Source organism: Charadrius vociferus, unplaced genomic scaffold (assembly GCF_000708025.1).
Source record: "Charadrius vociferus isolate BGI_N301 unplaced genomic scaffold, ASM70802v2 scaffold187, whole genome shotgun sequence".
NCBI classification, from domain to species: Eukaryota; Metazoa; Chordata; class Aves; order Charadriiformes; family Charadriidae; genus Charadrius; species Charadrius vociferus.
Window position 1 is genome coordinate 493,145 of NW_009649180.1, and position 22,718 is coordinate 515,862.

At 34.7% G+C, this 22,718-nt stretch overlaps 1 protein-coding gene across 18 annotated transcripts in view; it reads left to right on the plus strand.

Moving 5' to 3' along the window:
• KCNMA1 (potassium large conductance calcium-activated channel, subfamily M, alpha member 1) overlaps positions 1-22,718 on the plus strand; it is a 502,219-nt gene that overhangs the window by 332,552 nt on the left and 146,949 nt on the right. For 13 of the 18 annotated variants that reach the window (XM_009888636.1, XM_009888640.1, XM_009888635.1 and 10 more), the window contains exons 7-12: positions 979-1,054; positions 2,614-2,784; positions 4,420-4,511; positions 18,510-18,620; positions 20,527-20,632; positions 22,127-22,209. In XM_009888636.1, the coding sequence (XP_009886938.1) occupies positions 979-1,054; positions 2,614-2,784; positions 4,420-4,511; positions 18,510-18,620; positions 20,527-20,632; positions 22,127-22,209 (639 nt within the window). Of the gene's footprint in view, positions 1-978; positions 1,055-2,613; positions 2,785-4,419; positions 4,512-4,607; positions 4,700-18,509; positions 18,621-20,526; positions 20,633-22,126; positions 22,210-22,718 lie in introns of all 18 variants that reach the window. The other 5 variants (XM_009888637.1, XM_009888641.1, XM_009888643.1 and 2 more) reach the window with 1 other exon arrangement.

Sequence of the window (22,718 nt, forward strand, 5' to 3'; positions counted from 1 at the left end):
CTGGCTGCAATAGGGAACACACTACTCAGTAGGAATAAAAAGAGGTTCCAGGGTTTGACTGGTAGGTTTCAATCTTTTTTTTTTTTCTTTTTTTACAAAAATTTGAAGTATGAAATGCTCTAGCTCTGTATGAACTTCCACAAAGTCCATAGGAGTTCATGCAAGCAGAATAATATGAAAATTACCTAGGACTTTACACAGGAAGTGTGTACCTAAGTCTTTTAATTTGGGAATCATAATTTTTTCACAAAAACAGCATGACATTTACGGATTGGCTGCAATAGTTCATAAATTGCTTGCTATAACTGTAGGGGAATAGTCTTGCCCTGCGGTCATGTATGCAAGTGTTAACATTTGGTCAGTATGCAACAAAGCCATCCTCTTGCTATTAATTTTTAAAGCCTTCACAGGTCAAAAGCACAATGAGTATAGAAGCAGCATACAAGCTAACGAAAAATGAAATTCTTTAAAAAAAACAATTGTATGTATAAACGCAGTGTTTGTCAGCTAATGTCAATCGGCATTGCTCAGTTTAATCATTTGACCTGCATGGATGTATTCCAGGATAGTAGAATATTTACATGTAAATAATTGCTGAGGTGTGTAGCAATGAAAAATGAGAAGGTGAGTGTACTGAGAGGCAACCAAATTATTTGTGAAAAAGCATTATTTCTTTCTATTAGTTTGATGGTGAGTACGGGTGTAGCTAAGGTTTCCATTTGTCTTTCTGCTCTGAAATGCATTAGAATTTTGCTTTCAAGCTATCTAAATTACGCAAATGTGAACTCTGCAAAGACAAAATAATACATATTTTGCGTAGGCTTTTGCTTAAGTTTTTTAGGGAGCCTGCATCTTTTCAGAAAACAGAATCAGACTCTTTTAGTCTAAAGTATGCAGTTATATACAGATACATATTAAAAATGTGTGGTAAATTCCAGTCTAAGTTCCTATTTGTTGTTGGGTTTTGTTTATTTTCAGTAATTCCATCAAGCTAGTGAATCTGTGCTCTATATTTATCAGCACGTGGCTGACAGCAGCTGGGTTCATACATTTGGTAAGTATATTTGAAAATAATTCATTGACTTTTTCTCATGGATCATCTGCTCTCTGAGCAACTTTATTACCTGAAATTGCCTTGTTCTGGATAATCCCTTAACATAGCTACAGAGTACAATAAAAAAGACATCACAGCTTCCCGAATTTTAGGCTTCTACTCAAAACTAATTCTACATAGTAAGTAATACATCATTAACCTCAGCAATAAAATACGAGACTTGAACGGATGCAGCTTCTCGAATGATTACAATTTACCAGTAGGTGGCAATGTTTCCTAAATAACTACCCGCAGCGCTTCCTGGAAGGGGTTGCCAGAGCTGAAATGGTACTGAGGTCCTGGGAAATCAATCGTTGTGCCAGAAAAAAGGCAATTCTGTATTTCCACGAGAATTAATGGGATTTCTAACATTCTGGGTAGCAGTTTTTTAGATATTATTTCCTTCTCTTATGTTTTTAAATTTCAGATTTTTTTGGCATAGCTTTCAGTTGCTGGTAGCAAACAGTATTTGTAATAGATATTTGTTCCACACTTAACAATACTTGAAAAATGTAAGATAGTTAGTATAGAAGTACATATGAGTTCATAAATGTGAATATGTGTATATATGGTAGGTTTATGTCAACTGTGTATTTTAAACATATTAAACCAATAGCTTTTAATGAGATTTTTGGTAAATATGATTAAATATGGTTAAGTGTTTGTCCCCTAAGTACATTTTATGATCAACTTAGGAAAATTTCAAGGTGCTCATAGTAATAAGTTATTCAGGAATGGTTTTGGACTAAAATTATAATTTAATGATATTGATGTTTGTCCAGAGCAATTTAACGGATTTCACTTGAATTATCTTGAGCTGTATCCAGCTATGTAAGATTAACTTCAGAATGGTTATCTGCTTAGTGGTTTTTTGTGGTGGTGCTGTGGGGTTTTGGGGTGGGTTTTTTTGTTGGGTTTTTTTTGTGTGTGTGTGTGTTTCAGCATAAGTTTCTCTATTTTACTGTAGGAATCCTCAAAATTCAAACTTTTTGTCATGGAAGAGATTTTAGAGGGCATGCTCCTTTCCCACTGATAAACTTATAACTTTGTGACATACAGTAGCTGGCTTCTTGGAAAAGTAATAGTGTATCACTGAACTTGTCACTGGTGCTATTAATAGCTACACAATGCTTTAAAACAACCAAAACCAAGTATAATTGCATTACAAGCAAGATTAACTTTGAAAAAGTTCTGAGCAAATTGGTATAAAGTGCATTTACCTGCCTGCATTTGTAAGTTGTATTATTTAATGGTGAATAGAAAAGGTACTTTCCATAAAAAGATACTTTCCATAAATAGTATGAGTGGCAAGGCTATGTATATTGGCAAAAGAACTGTAATGCTATAACTGGGACAGGGTTAGGTTCTGTATTTGTTCAAAATAAATCCCCGGAAAGGATCCAGAGTTTATATTATATGCCAAATTATATAAATATACAGGCACATGCACACACGCATGTATCAGTGGAGTAATTTGTGGTAAAACTCTATTAATTCGTTCGTTTTCTTGTACATTTCAGGTGGAGAACTCAGGGGATCCATGGGAAAATTTCCAAAATAATCAACCGCTAACATATTGGGAATGTGTTTATTTACTGATGGTTACAATGTCCACTGTTGGTTATGGAGATGTTTATGCAAAAACAACCCTTGGTCGCCTTTTCATGGTCTTCTTCATCCTTGGGGGATTGGTAAAAACTCTTTATTATTATTATTTCAGCTACCTTAATACTTGGTCCTGTATATCTCAATGCTGTAATTTAAGAAATAATATATCTGGTTTCATGAAATAAAATTAATTATAAAACATTTAAATACATTTAATATACCCATTTTTTTCTATAGATAAATAATTTGGCAGAGTTTGTCAAATTAGTCATTTAGTAGAATCAGAATTTTTCTAAACCATTTAAATGAGTAATGCCTGTGAATACATGAAGTGCCTTAAAATTTAAATTTATAATGTTATTTGTAGTCCTTTAGTTTTTAGTGACTGACTATAGTGCGTTTTTTGAGGCTGCTATTGGTACTTAAAGGCACTTTGCGGTTTCAGAAGTCCTACCCATCCTTCTGTGTTCCTTCCCAGAATTCCAACAAACACTGTGGCTTTGGACTGCCTTAAAGAGCAGCTTGCCTGATCCAGATGATGACAAACCACATTCTCTTTAATTTCAAACATCCTTTCGTGTCATGTAGCACAGTTTTAACACACAATTTATCACGTGGCCATTACCAGTATGCTTTTGTATCATCAAATTCTCGTGTTCTTTGTCCTAAATGTACATAGCATCAAAGTTACTAATTGTCTTACGTAACTTTTCTATTATTTATCAGTGTTAGTAATATTATAGGACCTGTTGCGATGTTATTCTCTAAACCAGCAAGGTTTGTTGTAATATTTACACCATGCAAGGTGAGTGCTTCATGGATGACTCACGAACACGTACATACATATGTATATTGTTAATTTAGTCTCGTATGTTGATTTCACATATACATACATCTTAGAGGTGATATGTATATAACTAATGTTACGAATGCCATATATGAGACACACAGATACATATATATAAGTATATATATGAACATAAATATATGCATTCCAATCTGTTTATTGACATATGAAGACAAAGACCACGTTAACTGGCAGTAGCTCTTTAAAGTATCCAGCCACAAGGAAGATGTTTGTTGGACAAAACATGGCAGAATAATTTGTATTTTCTCCTCAAAACCTTTTTTCTGTCACGTGTTATTCCAATCCTTTTAAAAACATAAACTTTTGGAAAACTTTTTTTTGGGGGCGGGGGTGTGACCTTTTTGTTTCTTGACAGGGGGAATAACCCCTGATTCCATCTTGTTTTTGTCTTCTTTTGAGTCCTATCATCGGGGAAAAAGTCTGTCTTTTAAAATAGAAATGTAACAGTAATCATAATACTTGTTTTTTGGTTTTTGCAGTGTTCCTTGGATAGTTTTTTTCCCCTCCCCTCTTCAGGAAGAATTAGACATAACTGTATTTTATGATTAGATCCCAGTTTGAATTAATTTTGTTCTTGTTTTGTTTTGTGTGCCTATTTTTCCTCTTTTGACTATTTTCTTAATTTATAAGGTATACATCTTCTCCAAGACCAACTTTTACATTGAACCCTCTTGTTTTGTTTGTTAAGAACTTTTAAATTTTTAAAATTTTCTTTTTTAAACAACTTCATAGATCTAATTCTTTTGCATTTTCAGATCTTAAAGATACATATCTTCTGAAAATATTCATCATCCCCCTTTCTTTGGCCTCTCTTTTTAGTCTTTTCTTCTGTCTCCTATCTTCTTCTTAGGCCATGTTTGCCAGCTACGTCCCTGAAATCATAGAGTTAATAGGAAACCGCAAGAAATATGGTGGTTCCTATAGTGCGGTTAGTGGAAGAAAGTAAGTATCCCAAGAGGCTCTGCTGCCTCTGCTGCAGTAGAACACTCTCTGCATGCCATTTTCTTTTTTTTTTGTGTTTTTGTTTCATGCATGTAGGCAATGTTTGCTCGCTACGTGCCAGAAATTGCTGCTCTCATCCTTAATCGGAAGAAATACGGCGGGACTTTTAACTCAACCAGAGGCAGAAAGTAAGTCAAAAAAGACCAGGTGTGGTTGTGTGACTTTAAAGAGCCCCTGAAGGTGGTAATAGCTGACTCACAGCTTATAAGGCTGTATTTCTTGACATCAGATGTTACCACTGGAGAGTTGTCACACTATAATTAGAGACCTGGGCTATGCTATGGTACAAGTCACAACGTTTTGTCCCTACTTCAAGAGAAACTGGATACCCCTAGGACTACACTGACATATCTTGTAAAAAATGCTGCTGTTCAGTCAGCTTCTGGAACAAGGTTGACTTGTCACTTCACAGTTTCGGGTATCAGATTATCACGTGGTCGTCTCTTAACTAAGTGACAATGATAATTCACATGATTGTCAAACAACTCAGTTCTTTAGAAAACTTGGGTTTACTGGAGTGTGAAATACAACATTTCTTTGGATCCAGTCATTCCATTAGACTGAGTGCGTCAGAAGTCTGAAGTGCTGCTTCTCATTGTTCAAACAGCAGATTCGGATCTCATCAAGCTCCCATTGATTTCACATGAATATTGCAAACACTCGTGATTTTAGGATCTATGACCAGGGATTTTGAACTGATTCTCTTCCACACGCTGTCTAAAACCTATCCTAAGAAGACCAAGTAGTAGTCTTAGTTTCAATATAGTATGAAAAAAAAAAAAAAAAACCCAAACCCATAAAAAAAATATTATTTTTACCTGGTAGAAAAAGTTAGATTTTATTGGACCACATTAGCTCATTACATTTCTATTGAAAGCCTGCTTGTTTTCTTGACCCAGTTAAAACCAGCTCTTTCTGGCATTCCCAGCATCCAGACCTGCTGGGATATAACCTTTAATGAACTAGATGTACTTGGCGATATAGTAGTTTCTCCTCTATATCACCGTTAGTGTTGCCATCTTTTGTTTCATTATGTATTGTTGTGACATTCACTGGTAGAGATATATCTGCCCTAAAAGACTAGTCATATAGAGTCCTTTCCAAGGTACCCCAAGCAACGCATCCAATTAAGTGTCCCTTTCCTTATTTTAACAAGATATGTTTTTTTACTTTATTCCTTTCAAATCATCACCAATGTATCATTTTATAAATGTCGATGATGGATTTATAAAGTTTTTTTTCTCTTCTCTGTGGAGAAGACTGTAAATGTCCAACAAAGCTAATTCTAGAGTACTGTTTTATGTCAAAGTTTTTTATTTCATTATAATTTATAGTGTTTTCAATAATACTCAAGCAATTAGATGACACAATTGAAAACTTCAATACTTTATTTTTTTGAAATACCCTCAAATGTCTAAAGTTGTTTTTTACTATAAACACTAGTGTTGGAAACTTGCATCATAAGTCACTTATCCATATTAACAAAGTGCCTTAATTTATTTCTGAGATAGAGTCGTATCATTACTTTCCTGAAATGTTTATTTGTGACAGAGGCCTACTCAGTTGCATATTTGTATTCATACTTAGTTTCTCAGAGAGAACAGTTTACAAACACAGAACTTACACCTCTGTTTTTGAGGTTCCAAAGGACTTATAGCAGAGGGGAATATAGTTAAAAACTATTTTCCATACAGAGTTTTAGTCTCTCCCCTTCTACATTGTCACTAGTACCCAGCATTGCTCAGATGTCTCTAAACTTGGACCTGATCTTCAGTCAGAACCCCGCATCCTGAAAAGCTCGACTCCAGATCACAGGCTTCTGCTAGCTTTGGGGGGCGTGCTTAATTTAATTTTTCACCTTTTCTGTTTGCTTTATTCATATGCACTATCTGTTTGTCTTTAGCGCACTCTGTTGTCAGTGCTTTCTCTGCTGATCTCTACTGCCCAAATAACTTGTCGTTTGAAACTCAAGTCTATCACCAACATACAAACTGTTCAATTTACTTTATGCATTGTTTTATGGTTCAATTATTAATTACTAAGTAGTTTAAAGACGTCCTTTGCTCATCAGAGAATCTAAGCTTGGGAACTGCATAGTAAAAAGCCATTAGCACCGCTTGTTTGATGTTGCTTTTGCAGTCAGTAGAACAAGATTGATGAAATGTTATGTTTGGCCAAAATTTAAGTTTTCATTTGGAATTCAGTGTTGAGAGAATGGATTGTCAGAACCAATAAGTTTTCCTTTGCTTGAGATATGGGCATGTGGTAGTAATTAGCAATATAAGATCTTTAGTTGAGCAACCAAACATAGATTCTGGCAGCAAACATAATGAGAAACTACAGTTGTTCTATTCCTAACGTCAGAAAGTTTCCAGATAAAATTAAATGCATGTACAAAATGAGAGCAGCTAAATTTTGTTGAAAGATGTAGTTTCATCTCTTAGAATGGCAAATGTGTATGCTTTTCAACTTTCACCAAAATAGGTAAATACATGGAATCTGCTTTGTAGCATTTATAGATATGTTTATACATGTTGTCTCATGAACTATGTCTGTGGAATAGCATGCTTCTATATGACTATTAAACATTTAGTTGGGAAGTTAAAATTAATATACGTTTTGAGGGTTGCACTACATGGCTTTAATACTAAGGAGAGAGTTGCTATAGAATTGTAACTATTGAAGCAGCTAGAGTATACGCATAAAAACTCCACTTACTAAAGAAGAAAAACAACCATCACACCAGCAAGTTTGATCTCACATTTCATTTTGCTTTTCAGCCAATAAAGTCCCCAAAGGACTCGTAAACTATATAGGAATCATTTTGCACAATAAATAAGGTTACTTCTCTCTTAGATGAGACACATACATACAGAGTTCGGAAACAGAAGTAGTTTGTAGGCAGTATGCAATTATCACTGGTTAAATTTACTAGATACTAGGTAGTCTTGTAACAAAAGTCCATTAGGATTTAAAAAATTTAAATTTAATTTATAATCTCTGCTTTGTAATGTATTCCTGTAATGAGACGTCTAAGGTCTCCTAGAACACAAAGCAGGAATTTTATTATAGTCTTTGACTGAAGTTTCACCTGTTAAATAAACAGCAGTACTCACTGTTGCATATATATCAAAACGCATACCAATATATCTATACAAAATGTGACTGAGACCAAACATACATGTTTAATGACAAGAAGGGTAATGATTTTGGCAGAATTACAACCTAGTGCAAAAAAAAAAAAATATTAAAAGTTACCAAAAAAGGTAACAATCCTTGTCTTGAATTTCAGATTTGTAAGCAACGAGATCTGCTCTATAGGTAATGAGATTAGTGCTAAAGAGCTGTTTCGTTACTGTTTACAGATCAGCTCATCAGAAGACTGTAATTTTTATACTATGTTCTGATACACCAGAACCAGATGGTCAGTAGACAATAAAAACCTGGATGCCTTAGTTTAGTTAGAACAAACAAAAAATTGCTTCGTGTTATAATCAACACTAACTAAAAATGACAGAGAAAACCAGACTGTAATTACAAGGACACAAAATATTTGCTATTAAATATATATATCTACACCTAAGATGTAACTGGGAAATAAAATTCAGGCATGAGAAATAATCAGAACTGTAAAAAATATTTTCTAATACTGCTAAGAGGTGTCTTAGGATAACAGTGATGTGGTTTCCAATAGTTTCCACATACGCGTCCTACATAGTTTTTCTGTTCTTTCCCATGAGCAATTCCATCACTACTGTTTCTCCTTCTGTGCATTTCCCTGGATGAATTCTGTAGTACACTGTTTCATGTTTTGGGAAATACTTTTTGCAAACCAGGTATTGCACAAAACATTCTTTACGTATTAGCCAATGTTCTGCTGATTTCTTTAGAAGTCATTTACTTTCTCTCTAGAACGGTTGGTATATTTTTATTATTAATAGACTAGTAACTACCTGAGGGAGTTTTTGTGAGATTTAACAGAGTCAAGTTTATGGTTTCAGAAGATGAGAAGTGCTTTTAAGGTGCAGAGCAGACAAACCTATAATGAAGGTTAACTTATTAATTGCTTCATCACCAAGCATTATGTCGCCACACTGAAAAATATCTGCAATATTATATAGGACATATCTTACTAAAACATTGTGAAACTTACTAGATCACTAAGAAATAACTAATGAAAACATATACTTGAGATAAGTTATTTTCATGTAATTGCATAAACTAAATTAGTGACAAACTAGTATCATTAAGAACAGATGAAGTTGTTTGTAATGACAAAATACTGGATACAAATAGGGGAGATAAAAGCTAGATGTAACGTGAAGTTCCGTGGAGAAGGAAAAAAATCTGACCTTTTATTACAGTATTATGAAAAAGTCTATAGATTAGACTTTAGTTTAGAAAAAAATATATAATTTAATGTATATAAGTTTGCTTCTTTGTTGTTTGACTTTTTTTTCATCAGTTACAAACTGAAATGATATATAGCTTGAGTATTACTGATATTTCCTCTTAGCCGTTTTTCTTAAAAATCTTGAGACCAGCAGCTGGTTCCCTACGCCCTATCTACGTTTAGGTCTTTCCTTTTTAAGGCTTTTGATTTGACTTGCTCTGTTTAGGCTCTTTCTGTAACCTATCTGTAGAACTCATGAATTTAGTATTCAAGTGGTCATTTTAAAGTGGTATTTTTTAAATGAAGTACCATAGAAGGATTAAAAGGAATCTGCTACTCTATCACCATAGCTGATAGTCTTCGTTTTCTAGAATGTATCAATAAGTCTACAGGTTAGTTCACGCATGCATACCGCTGGAAGGCTGGAAGAGGCAGTGATCACTTTGGCTTTAAGTCTTATGAGGCAGGGATTTTCTTCAAGAAATTCTTGGGTTTAGATAAGTAAGAGTTCTGCTCTTGCACTCTTTTTTCCGATATTTGGAACTTATACATTCAGTCCTATCCAAAATAGGACTTACAAGATCATCTGTGTTATTTCTTTTAAGCATGTGTGTCCCTTCCCTCCCCCCCAAATAATCAAGGTTCATTTATTGATTTATTTATAATGTTCATATTACTCAGGTCTGGTCTAAGATTTGGTTAAAGGTACAGATTTCTTTTAGTTCTACTAATTTATAATTAATCTGTTTTTCTGCATTTACTCATTTACTTGAGAATTAAGATTGTTTGTATTCAGTTGTTTCATTTCTGTATTCTTGTGTTCTTATCAGACTGGATTTTAATTCTGTGAAATATTTTCCAGTTAAAGACATTAGGATATTGTAAATCAGTCTGCACAAAGCTCTAGAAAGCATATGGAAAGAACATTTGTAAACTGATGGACTGGAAGAGAGACTGCATAACTTAATGACTTTTTTTTCTCTTTTCTCTACATTGGATTATTAGCTTTTAATTCCTTGAACTAAATTCTTTTTGCCTTTTTCATGCAAAACTGTTGTCAAATCCAATGGAAATTATGAGGGCAGCAAGCAAAACATAGTTTCACATGAATAGATATTGGCAGACAGAGGGATTATTATTATTTTGTGTACATATATGGGTATAAACTGCTTATCTTGTCCCAAAAGTAAATATTTATGGTAAACTTTGTTAAATATTCAAGGGATTTAAAAATAAAATAAACCAGAGGCATTATTGTAGTTAAAACAAAAGATTAAAAAAATGTTTTTTAATGAAATCACATTTCTTTACTGTATAAGATAGTAAAACCTCTTGTTTCTGTTCTCTCTTGCTCTACTCTGCTTCCCAGAGATTTCTTCAGATTTTGTAAATTTACAAAGCCATAAATTACCAAATCATCAACATATCAACAGGAAGAATCATCTGTTAGAGATTCCTTCCAGAAGGAAACATGGGATTCACTAACTAAACTTCACAGAGAAAAATAAAAACTGTAGACAGATAGATACGATAAACACAAAGACAAACAGATAATTGAAGTTGACAGGCCATCTTGGACTCATTAGACATTTGAATTTGATTAAAAATTAGAAAAAAAATGTTTAGGGCTTATCCAAATACTTTGGCAAAGGTCCATTTGCTGCAGTAATGAAAGGCATAGCTCCAAAGAAAGTGACATTAGATTATTATATTAAATAATTTGATACAATATGTAAGATATTATTTTCCAGTGGGATGAGAATGTAATAAGAGAATGTGACATGGATTGCATTATGATCCCCAGGGGTGTCTCTATCTCATCTGCTAGCCGTTCTTCTAATCCCACTGTTTCAAATGAAGTCTTACTTAGCGATAAAGAAAATCGGATGAGTGTTAAATAGACTGACAGATAGAACTAATAGGACAAACTTTTTTTTTTTCAATTTTGTGTGCTTATTAAACTTTATCCATCCTTATGAAAGCAAGAAAGGAAATGTGGGAATGACTTATAACGATATTATGACTTAAATATGTATTCTATGTTCCATTCCTACAATAACAGCATAACTTTGTATCTCTACTTAAAATTATAAAAAGTCCAACTTTTCCTTCTCTCTGCCTAAACTGTAAAAAAACTTTTGGTTTTGGCATCAAAATAGCAGTTGTTGCTGTCCAAATTTTGACCCAAAAAAGACAATGTGGTTTATAAATCTGCTTATCTACCATATTCTACAAAATATACAGGCCATGACTTTAAGTGTGGACATTCCAAACAGTGCAATATGAGATGGCAGAAGTGGTGAATTTGCAAGTTTTTGTGAATTATGACTTTATGTTTTCACTCAGATTCTATTGCAGAAAATTAGTCATGACATTCTGGGGTGATTTCTATGGAAAGAAATACATTGGCTTTTGTCATTAATGAAATGCTCAAAAATCTTAAAGACTCTGCTGACTCATGCGTTGCTTACAAAGGATTTAGTTATTTTTTGATTCACTGAGCACTTAAAAAATGCATAAGGCAATTTGAAAATGAATAATGGTGGGAACATAGAAAGCAACTTATTTAAGGGAAAATATTTTCAGTTAATTTCACAAGTAATTACAGGGTGTCTTGTGTATGTGATATCTCCTGCACAAAATAGCACAAGAAGGAAACCCAGGGTTTGAGGAATTAGATCAGTAGATTGAGGTCTGGATGCTAATGCTGGAGATGTGGTTTACTCCTGCTTTTTACTGTAAGCTTGCTACTATGGACACCTTTTGCATGTCACAGCATTTAACAGTTTTTACTTCTATTTAGACTAAATTATTCATAGAATTATAAAATGGCTTGGGCTGGAAGGGACCTTAAAATTCATCAAGTTCCAACCCCCCTGCAGGGGCAGGGCCACCTTCCACTTGACCAAGTCGCACTTCTTGTGGTGATATAGCTGTGTTGTGCCTAAATGTTGTGGTATTTTTCATGAAAGCAGAAATACTTTAGGTAATATTACCATCACGACTGAATGAAAGGATGAATATTTGTCCTTTACTTTAAGCTACAGTGGAAACCTCTTAACTAATCCAGACTGTGGCAGAAACAAATCATTGTGCTTTCTTCTTATTATTGCAGTTTCAGAGGTATGGGGCAAGCAAAGAATATTAACTTTTATTTCTTTACTTGATCTATGGACAAGCATTGTGCAATTCCTTAGATCATAAAAATGTAAGATAAACTCATTTAGCTGTAACTGAGCAAGGAAGTTGAAATAAAACAAAGCGGCTCACAATGAATCACTTATGATAGCATGCTATTGCAAACAGACTTAGATGCAAGCTCTAATATGCAGTTTAAACGAAGGAGTGTGCTATTGATTCAGGATTAAAGTATCTGAAATGCACTCTATTGGCCTGTTCTCTAGTAGAAATTCTCACTTAGGTGGGCATAAAATATCTGAAGACCTGTGTATGTGAATTCTTCTGTACTGTTTCTATGTGCTTCAGAAACAATTTCTAATATTTAAAGGTTGCCAATGACACACCACCAATATTCACTGAGCAAGACTGAAATCTGGGCTGCTATAAGCGTACTTGATATAGTTTCATAGCTGTAATAATTCATAACTAATTAGGGTATTGTGTGAGACTGTTTGTCACACATGACTATTTTTATGTGCGAGAGAATTTGAAATGATTCGTTCTCGATTCTTAATTTTACATACTTGTATTGATCACAAAGTAAATTAATATCTGCATCAGAGGTAACTTTCAAATGCTGCACATTAACGATTTCCCATTTATGTTAATCTGATGTATGATCCAGTGCTGTTCCACTGATCTGTACTGTATACCATGTACTGAATGTACCTCTTCGAGTGTTTTCTGGTATTAACTAATTCCTTTTTCTTTACTCACAATATAAGAGAGATTCCAAAAAGCATGGAACTTATTGGAAAGAACAGATAGTTTCTGTCAGAATTAATGACATCAGCTTCAGTACAGGCTGTGTGAGTTCACTCTGGTTCCTAAATAGTTGGCAGCTGAAGCTATCACATCCAATTTACAGAAATTAAAGGTACCTCAGATATGTTCTCACATGCTGCAATCACATCTCTGGTCACAGTCTAGTCATATTCTTTTGTACATTTAATGTCGATACATTAAGTCAGTGCTTTTGGCTTCTCAGCAATTTCAACAATTTTGAAATTTGTAATCCTTCAGGAGTAAAGAGAAAATCTGCTTTCTAACAAACAGTTGAAGGAGAACAAATGCTAAAATAAAGTTGCTGGGTTGTTACACACTTGACAGACAATTTGCTATATCCTTGAATATTTTTGTCTTGTCTCCTCTCCTTTGTACTAGAAGAATTCTAGAGCCTGACGTGAGAATCAGGGAGAAAATAGAGAGCTTACAGTTGAATTTGAAAAAACAAAATCATGTCTTGATTTCAGAGCTCTGTGTTGACAGATATGAATGACTAATAAAAAAAGGCAAGTTTGGGATCAACGCTTTTTAGTTTCATGCCTGCTAGAGTTATTTATTAAAAACCAACCTGGTGTGTCTTTTTTTGGTCCACAAGTGTCTGTTCTAGATGAGTCGTTCTCAGGTTTTGCTTTTGTCATATATGTAATACATAGACGAGTTTTTTTTTTTAATGTTTGCAATATTGTAACATACTGTTCTGGTTCACTGTACACATTGGCTGAGTACATGGTCCTTAGAGGACCGTCCTTGGGTTCAAGTCTTCTGTAAAAAAAAAAAGAGAAAAGCATGAAATGGTGCCTGTAAAGCACCTATTGCTCTATCTGTGTGAATCCGAGAGCAGAGTTTGTATTAAAATAAAGTATATGTTTAACAAATAAGAGAGACGCATAAGTACATGCATAAAATTTTCACTTAATTGAACTGAATTAATGGCATCTTGAATAACGTTAGGTAAATCATAAAAAGCACAAGCAGCTAGAAATGTATTGTAAACTACTATATTTAAAGAATGCAGACCTCTAATAGATAAATAAGAAGACTGTATGTACAGTCTCTGTTGACATTTATTGACTTTCCTTAATAAGAAAGAGTGACTGATACCCATCCTTTCTTAAGGAAAACCAGTTAAGCTTTACAAGAACCTGTTTACTTCAACCACAGCAGCCTGCTACTGGTATACAAAGGAAGAATTTAGATGGTTGGTAGTTGAAGGCAGGATCAGAACACTAAGCAGAAAGACCATAAATAGATTTGAACATATGCATTTGATATAAATATTATAGTTTTATAGAGACATCTAGATCAATATGTGCCACACTTCATTTAGTTACTTGACAAGTGAACAGCATGTATTCAGCTGAATGCTGAACAGAATTTTGTATTTATTATCTTTGATTTATTATGACAGACTAGTTAGAGTGAGTTTTTTCAAGTACTTTATACTTGTTCCAATAAAATGGATATAATTTCTTTCAAAATAAACAGGCAAAATATTTGCCTTTCGTATTGTGTCCTCTGAAGGAAGAACCACGCAAAGATCCTTTTTGAAGAATCCTATTCACAGTGGATCTGTTTTCATTTACAGTACTATTTACATGGATTAAGTGTATGTTCTCAATTATCTCATGTCAGAATTCTAGATGGTTTAGCTTTTGCTTCTTTCTTTTTTTTTCTTCCTCAAACTGTTTCTATCTCTGGTAGCTTTGGACCTCTTTTCACTATTTTTGTTTATTTTATAAGAAGCTAGTGTATTTTTAGCAAATGTATCATTATGTCAATACCTGAGTGGAGAAAAAATAGGTAGTGTAGAGAAATTCAACTCTGTAGAATCACAGTTGAAATCAGCTGTGTAGAACTGTACTAATTTTTCATATTTGGTCACTGTAATTCATTTTAAGAATAAGTACATGTGGGAGAGAACGGATCAGTCTGGCTTTATTGGTAGATAGAATATAGCTCCTGATAAGCTTTTGAGTCTCTGTAAAAGATTCCCTTTGGTATATTAAACCAGTTTCACCTCTGATACATGATACCAATGATAACTATTACTTAACAGAAAGCTTAGTCCTCCTGAATACTTACCAGCAATAAAAATGTCTAAATTCCTGAATCACTGTTTTCAGTATTGTTAGGGAATTTATAAATTTGGTTTTTAAATAATTTTTAAAAATGAAATCATAATAATTTAGATGAATACTGTATTACTTTTGAGGTTTTTCATAAACAAAAGCTTGATGCAGATGTTAGACGTTTCTGTTGACACAAAATTATTGATGCAGTATTTTCCTACCAACCAACTCTAGCTGAAAGCACACGATATCCAGTATGTTGGCTTTACTTAAACTCCCAGTGCGTGGAAGAAAATGAGTGGTACATGGGAAGGGAATGATTATTGGAACAAACAGAGGAAGTTATAAATCTTTAAATCATATACAGGACAGATTGGAACAATATAAGGTCTCCAAGTTTTCTTAAATAATATACCTAATAACTCTCTCTGGGCAAGCAGGAAATCTGTTTTCAATTTGTTCTACTTTTAAGAAAAAATGTAATTTACGTTAAAAAAGAGATATTTCTTTTTTTCTGTGGGAGTTTTCAGTGAAAAATTAATGCAAGCATGTCATCAGAAAATATTGTTTGAAAACCAGGAGATTTTGTTGCAGTCACTCCTCAGGACAATGTCTGGCACTATATAAGAACAAAAGAGAAGAGAAGAATAGATAATGTCCAACCCCAAATCAGAGTGCTAAAATGAAACCATGGTGCAGATGCCTTCTGACATTTCCAAAAGAATCAGTTCTGATGCTCAAATGCGAGAGTATTTGACAGCCAAATGCACTGGAGCAGATTGCTGTGAAACTCTACCGAATGGGAATCATAACAGGATTGAATTATTGTACCTGCTTTTAGCAGGAGTTTTTTTGGATGAGATAACCTCTGGAGGTCTTTTCCAACCTAAATTATCTTATAGTCTTATGACACTATTAAAATTTCTTCTGCAATAGAGTAATTTGGGTTGCACACTCTATCTGGCTTGTAGTTTTTCTATTCAGTTTACTCAAATTTTTAAAATGTGGACAGAATGACAGAAGAGAGCCTACGTGAAGTGAAAACTCCCAGGAAAGAAGTCCGTTTTCCGCACAGGAATGCAGTGTAGCACAAGAGCATTCAGGATGAGACCCTGCTAAAGCTAACAGCACAGGATCGGTACAAAACTGTTGCCTACATGAAGCAATTGCTTCTATTATTAAGAATAATGCATCAGCTATGCAAATGGAAAGTTCAATTTCTTAATTAGTAATAGATGGAAACACTTGAAGAAAATAATGCCCATAGTTTAGAATTAGTCATCTTAGAAAACATGTACAGACAGTGTGAGGAATATAAATGAATAGTTTTAGCTGCGATTTATCATTTTTGGGGGCCTTTGCAGTTTTTGATGCTAGATGGGTTTAGACTTGGGAAAAGTGTTGAATACCACTAGACAGCAAGAACTTACTAATATGTTGGTGTAATGTAGCGTATCAAACACAGTCTGTTCAGAATTTAGAGCTAGTAAACTACTCGGGTTTTAAACATCTCTTCAGAATCTGAACTTTGTTGAGGTTTTCCAGTTTGCATTGGTATATATTGGATGGAGATTCATCCATTTGATAAGTGAATCCTAGTGCTTGAAGTCATATTTACCCTTGTGTTGAAGGTTGTAATCCTGACCTAACTGTGTGTGCGCTAACACATGCACACACAGTGCTGGCAGCTCAGGCAATTGGCCACTAGGGAAACGAGGAAGAGTGCTCCTGAAGGGGAAAATATAGGCATGGTTTCATCCAGTACAGAGGCTGCTGCAAACTCTGCCAAGCTGCAAAGATCCCAGAAGAAACCTCTTAAGGACCCCTTGCACCAATAAAGGATGAGCTAATATATTTTATGTCTTGTTTTCTGATATTGTGCTTACCACCTCATAAAATGGGAAAGCTTTAACTTGGGGATTTTGGGGGTTTTAAGTGTTTACAGTCCAAGAACGCAGTGATCTGTACACTTACTGCACCAAAACCTTAGGTTAAAATTGAACAAAATCTTACTGAAGCCAAAGCAGACAGTCTGGATAGCTAGTTTAGCTGGAAAAGTTTGTGGTGTTGTGTCCTATGTTAAATACAAAACAACATGATCAGAGTCCCATGTAAACGTATATTTCTTGCCTGTTAAAAAGAATGAAACTGTTGAAGTTTTTGACTGCTGCTATTTCTAAAATTACATCTGAGTCCTGGAACTCATGCAAAAGGAGTATTTGAATTTATCACTCCTTGTGCAGCCCACTACATAAGTAATAATTGCTGCCCCCTAATATTTGTTGTTTGTGGCCAATGAGGTTTTCTGCTTTACTGAGTTTTCCACAAGAATTATGAAGTAGGTGACATGTGGATGGTCTGCTTCTTACCTGTGGAATTACTTTGCCTTACATTTGGCAGCTCGAGTGCCACATAAGTTTGTGAACTTGTACATTTGTAGCATTTGTGCATAGACTATATGACTGTAATGAAGTTGACTTTCTATTAGTTCCGGAATTGTACCTATACCACCTTGGCCCTCTTCCTGACTTCTGTAAGCAATGTGGTAATTGGAAGTATGGCAAGGTATAGGCATATCAAAGTCACCATCTGTCTTATACTCATGACAGTAATGAAAGCTGAGGTTGAGTTTATTCCATGAAGGAAACTGTGAGACAATGTAGGATATTCTAATCACAAAGTTTTGGACTTTGCTTTACAATAATAAAGGAGCAAAGATGCTCTAAGTCAGGAAGAGTGCAATTTCCTAGGCTTTTCTTCAGCCTCTCAAAATTTAAGATGTAGAATTCAAGAATGTTTATGTAGGTATATATCGTGCTTCCGTCTTACGTGGTCAGATACATCTATTAATGGAAATGGGGAGCAGTAGGAACCTTTGTGAAATCACAATCTGTGCAAACTTTGATTTTCTAAGCAATCTTGCAATGGTGCAATAAATAAGGATTTCTTATTGTAAAGTATTCTCCTTGTAGGAGTTATGGTATGAAAAAGATTTCTTTTTTACTGCTTATGGCCTGTAGTTGACAAACTTTGCGCTGCCTTCATTGGTGTGTCTGCTTTCAACCATGGGAAATATCAAATCATTTTAGGGAGCTTTGCTGTCTCATTATGTCATAAACCAAAAATTTACACAGGAAATCTCAGTATAGGAGGTAAAGATGTGGAAAAAGATGTGTAAAATAAAGAAATATGACTTTGGAAGGGACTGGTTAATATAGTGTAATATAGTTGTGTGGTTAATATAGTGATGCCACTTTCTGTTATACGTATAATACAACTTGGCCAAGTGATTTGTGACTAGTAGTCTTGGCAAGTGAGAGCGTATACGTATTTGCAATTGCAAAGCACCTTTTGGAACAGATGCTTTTGTTCTCTGATTTCATGGAATAGGATCTAGAGAAACATCAAGAAGAGACTAATACACTTTTCTGGCCAATAAATTATCATTTGCTTTTTTGCTTTCTTGCTTGTTTTATCTTTGCAAGATTAACTCTGATTTTTCTGTAACAGGCACATAGTTGTCTGTGGTCACATAACACTTGAAAGCGTGTCCAACTTCCTGAAGGACTTCCTGCACAAGGATAGGGATGATGTCAACGTAGAAATCGTCTTTCTGCATAAGTGAGTAATCTTTCAAGATTAGTCTTATCATCTGTTACTAAAGCTCACTAAGTTAAGCTGTGTTTTTGGGGGGAGACAGAGGATCTTTCAAGCTCCAAACCACCATAGAATTAATGTTGGCAATTACTTTTGTTCACAATGTATTTTGAAAAAAATGTTGTTTCCTGCAATTTTTTATAACCCATTGCTAAGCATAGGTGTTTCAAGCAAACTTCAGACCCAATTGTGTCAATTGTGAAGTAGATAGCTAAACACATAGTTGAAGAGGGAATGGAATGATGAAATAAAAAATATTGAAATACTAATAAATAGATGTGAGAATTTTCTTTAGTGGCAAATATTTATAGTGAAACTACCAAAATTGCTAAAATCACTAAAATTAGTGAAAAAATACTGTGTCCTATGCTATCTGAAAACATATTTTCATCTTTGGTTTCACTAGGAAAAAATGCTTATTTCATATTGCAAATTATTTATAGAAAGAAAAACTTAGGTGCAGATGTCGTTTTAATATAAACGAGAGATGTTACTTTACAGATAGAGCGAAGATAGAAAAGAGGTTCTTGGCACGGTGATAATTAGTACTGCTCTTTTACCCATATATACCTACCTACATACGCATAGTCTCATGCATATTTCTGATGTGGAATTTGGAAAGCTGTCTCAAGGCGATTGCTGTTTGTTGCAGGCTCTGCATTACATGTAATACAACATCAAGTTGGCGTGCCTATGGGAGAAGCTGCTAGAAATAGCAATGTGCTACACAGAGCGACAGTGTAAAAGGTCTTTTCTGCTCTGGAATGACATCTGTTTAGAAGTGTTCCAATCTATGAATGAGTAATATTTTTGCATTTAGTAGCAAGTTCTGCACTTTTCTTCTTGTCAAAGAAAATGATTAAAAAGTTAAACTCATTTGTGATGATTCAACAAAGGAAGCTGAAAAACTAAGAATCAGCATCACTTGCATAATTTTTTTTATCTAGTTGTTTCAGATTGAACTAAAGATGACATCCTTAAGCAACTACATTGTTTGTTTGCTTGTTTCCCCTCTCTAAGTAATAGCAAGAATTGACTGTCAGGGGAAAGCAGAGATCCAGATTTCCACAGTGAAGATGCGTGGTGATAGGAATCGGGAAATGGCATATGCACGCGAAGGGAGTTAAGCACCTGGCTACTTGTTTGTGCCTGCTTTCTTCTGTACCTTCACAGACCAATTTTTGCATGTATCTGTTTCATTAAATTTAGCATCTGACATGACAAACATCTCATGCACTTACTATGTAGCTATTAAATTCCTTATGTTTTAATGAATGGCTTCAGAAAAGATATTTACAACGTTGATGCCACATTATACGATAGATTGTGATACATCTAATTTTCTTTGCTTATGGCAAAATGAAATGAGACAGAAAGTCAAAGCATAATTAGGTTTCTTTTAATCGTAGTTCATACAGGCCACAGGGTCCCTGTAGGGTTCCTTTTCCAGCTTTTAGTGATTTTGTATTGAGCTCTCTGATGCAATTGGCTGTTTTGAGAATGGTGGGGACATGCAGAGGATGATTGTCTTACTAGGCAATTTCTGTAGAGAATGCTGTGTGAGGTTGTTTTTAAATATTTGCACCAATTCTTCTGGATTCACATCTGTGAGAAACTGACAAATGTTGAACCTGCAGAGCAGCACGATGAAATGGGCCAGAAGCTCTGCAGATAGAAGCAAGGAAGTGAAAGCAGTAAAATATTTGACTTTTAAGTACTACACACTGTTTCCACACCATAGGAAAAGCATCAGCAGAAGTCTGAATACCTAAAATAAATAAATGGGTTGGTTTATAAATGAAGGAAATGGGGCATTTATGGAAACTGACTTCTCATTTGCTCTTGTGTTTTCTTCCTCTTTCCAATGCAGTATCTCCCCTAACCTTGAGCTGGAAGCTCTTTTTAAACGACACTTCACTCAGGTGGAATTTTATCAGGGTTCAGTCCTTAATCCCCATGACCTGGCAAGAGTGAAGGTAATAGCTCTGTTGTTCTGTTTTCCTGCTATTTTACTTTTTTTTAAAGTACTCATTACGTTATTTGGAAAACAAACAGTAAAGCTCTTCTTCATGTAACCCCAAAAGATTGTTTTTCCATCTCTACTAGTTTGCCTAAGAAATTATAATATCTGTCCTTGTAAACCTTGATTTCCCTATATCTTTAGATCTTCAAAGCTACAGTAACACTGTGACTTAAGAAGCATTGTCTGCCATTCCATTGAACTCTAAGAATTTTTCTTTGGGGTTTAGTTCAAGAGTCTATTTTACATTAATGTTTGATATAATAGAACATTGTCTTACAATAATTGCTGAAAATGCTATTGTCTTACCTTCATCAGAATGATTGGAAAATAATTTTTCACCTGTCAAACCCTTTTTCTATTGTCTAGAATCCTAAAAAAAAACCAACAACAAACAAAACCCCAACAAAACAAAACCAACCAAACAAACAAAAAAAAACCCAACAAAAAAACCCCAAAACATTTTAATATTTTTGGTAGTTAAAATGAGATGGTTTTATTGTCTAGAATTGTCTATGGTAAATTATTTTGTACTCTTAAAACAAAGCATGAAGCTTAAATAAAAAAAAAAAGATGGCAAGCTGTCAGATGCAGCATTAACTCTTTTATGGTTTTTTGATTGTGTTTTTGTTTATTTGTTTTGTTAATGGAATGTAAACCAGCTCCTTAAGCCAAGGATATTTTAGTGCACTGTTAACACTTTCTGGAGTATTAATCATGTCTTTTGTCCATTTTGGCGGTAGAAATTGCTTAACCCTTTGCAGCCCAACACAGACTGTTTCAGTTTATCAGAACAAAATGTTCTAATTATGACCATAAAATTGCCTGTTGGTGTTTTGTGTTCTGTATTCCACCCTACTTTGTGTTGGTATTTGGTTGTATACACTGAAAAATACTTTTGTCATCTGCTTTAAGTTTAATAGAGCTTAGGTTTGCGTGAATATGGAGGTCCTGTGGACAGAGCAGTTCTCGTCCTCATGCTTTCTAAAACTGGTGCTCAGATCCTAAATTGTCAGTTCAGCCACCTTGTCCTGTCTCTAATAAGAAGGTACTTAAATTCCCAAACAAAGCCGCAGGACTTGTGGGAGCACTGTATTGATAGAACAGAAACTTACTATGGATTTAGAGGTCTAAATTTCAGTATCTGGTTAAAGAAGGTATTCCATTAACGCCTTCATGCCTCAGCTGTTGTCATGTGAGGGTCAATAATCAAACTACTGACCTGGTCTGAGCATCACAAGCAAGTTTCATGAAATTGCTGTGTGTATATGAGAGCTGTTATCATCGCTCACATTAACTCACAGTAGCTTTGTAACATTTTTGATTAGCAGTATTAAGAACTGACATTCACGCTCATGATGGCAGTGTTGGGTTCCATAATACTTTATGATGAAAGAAGAGCTGGAAAGAGAGGTTGCTATTTATGTTTGCTTTTTCTTTGGTGTCTCAGATAGAGTCAGCAGATGCGTGCCTAATCCTTGCAAATAAATATTGCGCTGACCCAGATGCAGAAGATGCCTCCAATATTATGAGGTAAACTCATTAGTTTATAATAGGTTTTTGGTTCTTAACTCTGATTAGATAACTTCTGGTGTCCAGATAGGCTATAGCTACACACAGCTGTATTGCTGATCTGTTGCACTTGATGAACATTGCAGGATTTTTTTAGGGGACAAATTACAAGATTGTCTCAGAAGTCCAGAGATGAGGATACCTTAAATACCTGCCTGAACTGTTTTAATTTAGCTGTTTTAGTAAGAGTGTGTCAGAAGTGACACTTGGCGCACAAGCTTTGGTACTTCGGTATTTTGCAGAACCTGGGGTTTAAGTATTTAAGTATACATAGCTTAACGCAGTCCCAGTAGAAATAAGAGGAAAGGGAATGTAGTCATGTTGTTGCAACAATATGTTACATGAGTGCATGTGCTGTGTGGGCTGGTGTTAATGATGGGACAGAAGAACCCTTAATAACTTCATACATCATTGCTCCTTGGTATATCTGCTGCTACAAGCAATTACGCTGCTTGGGAAAGCAACGTATA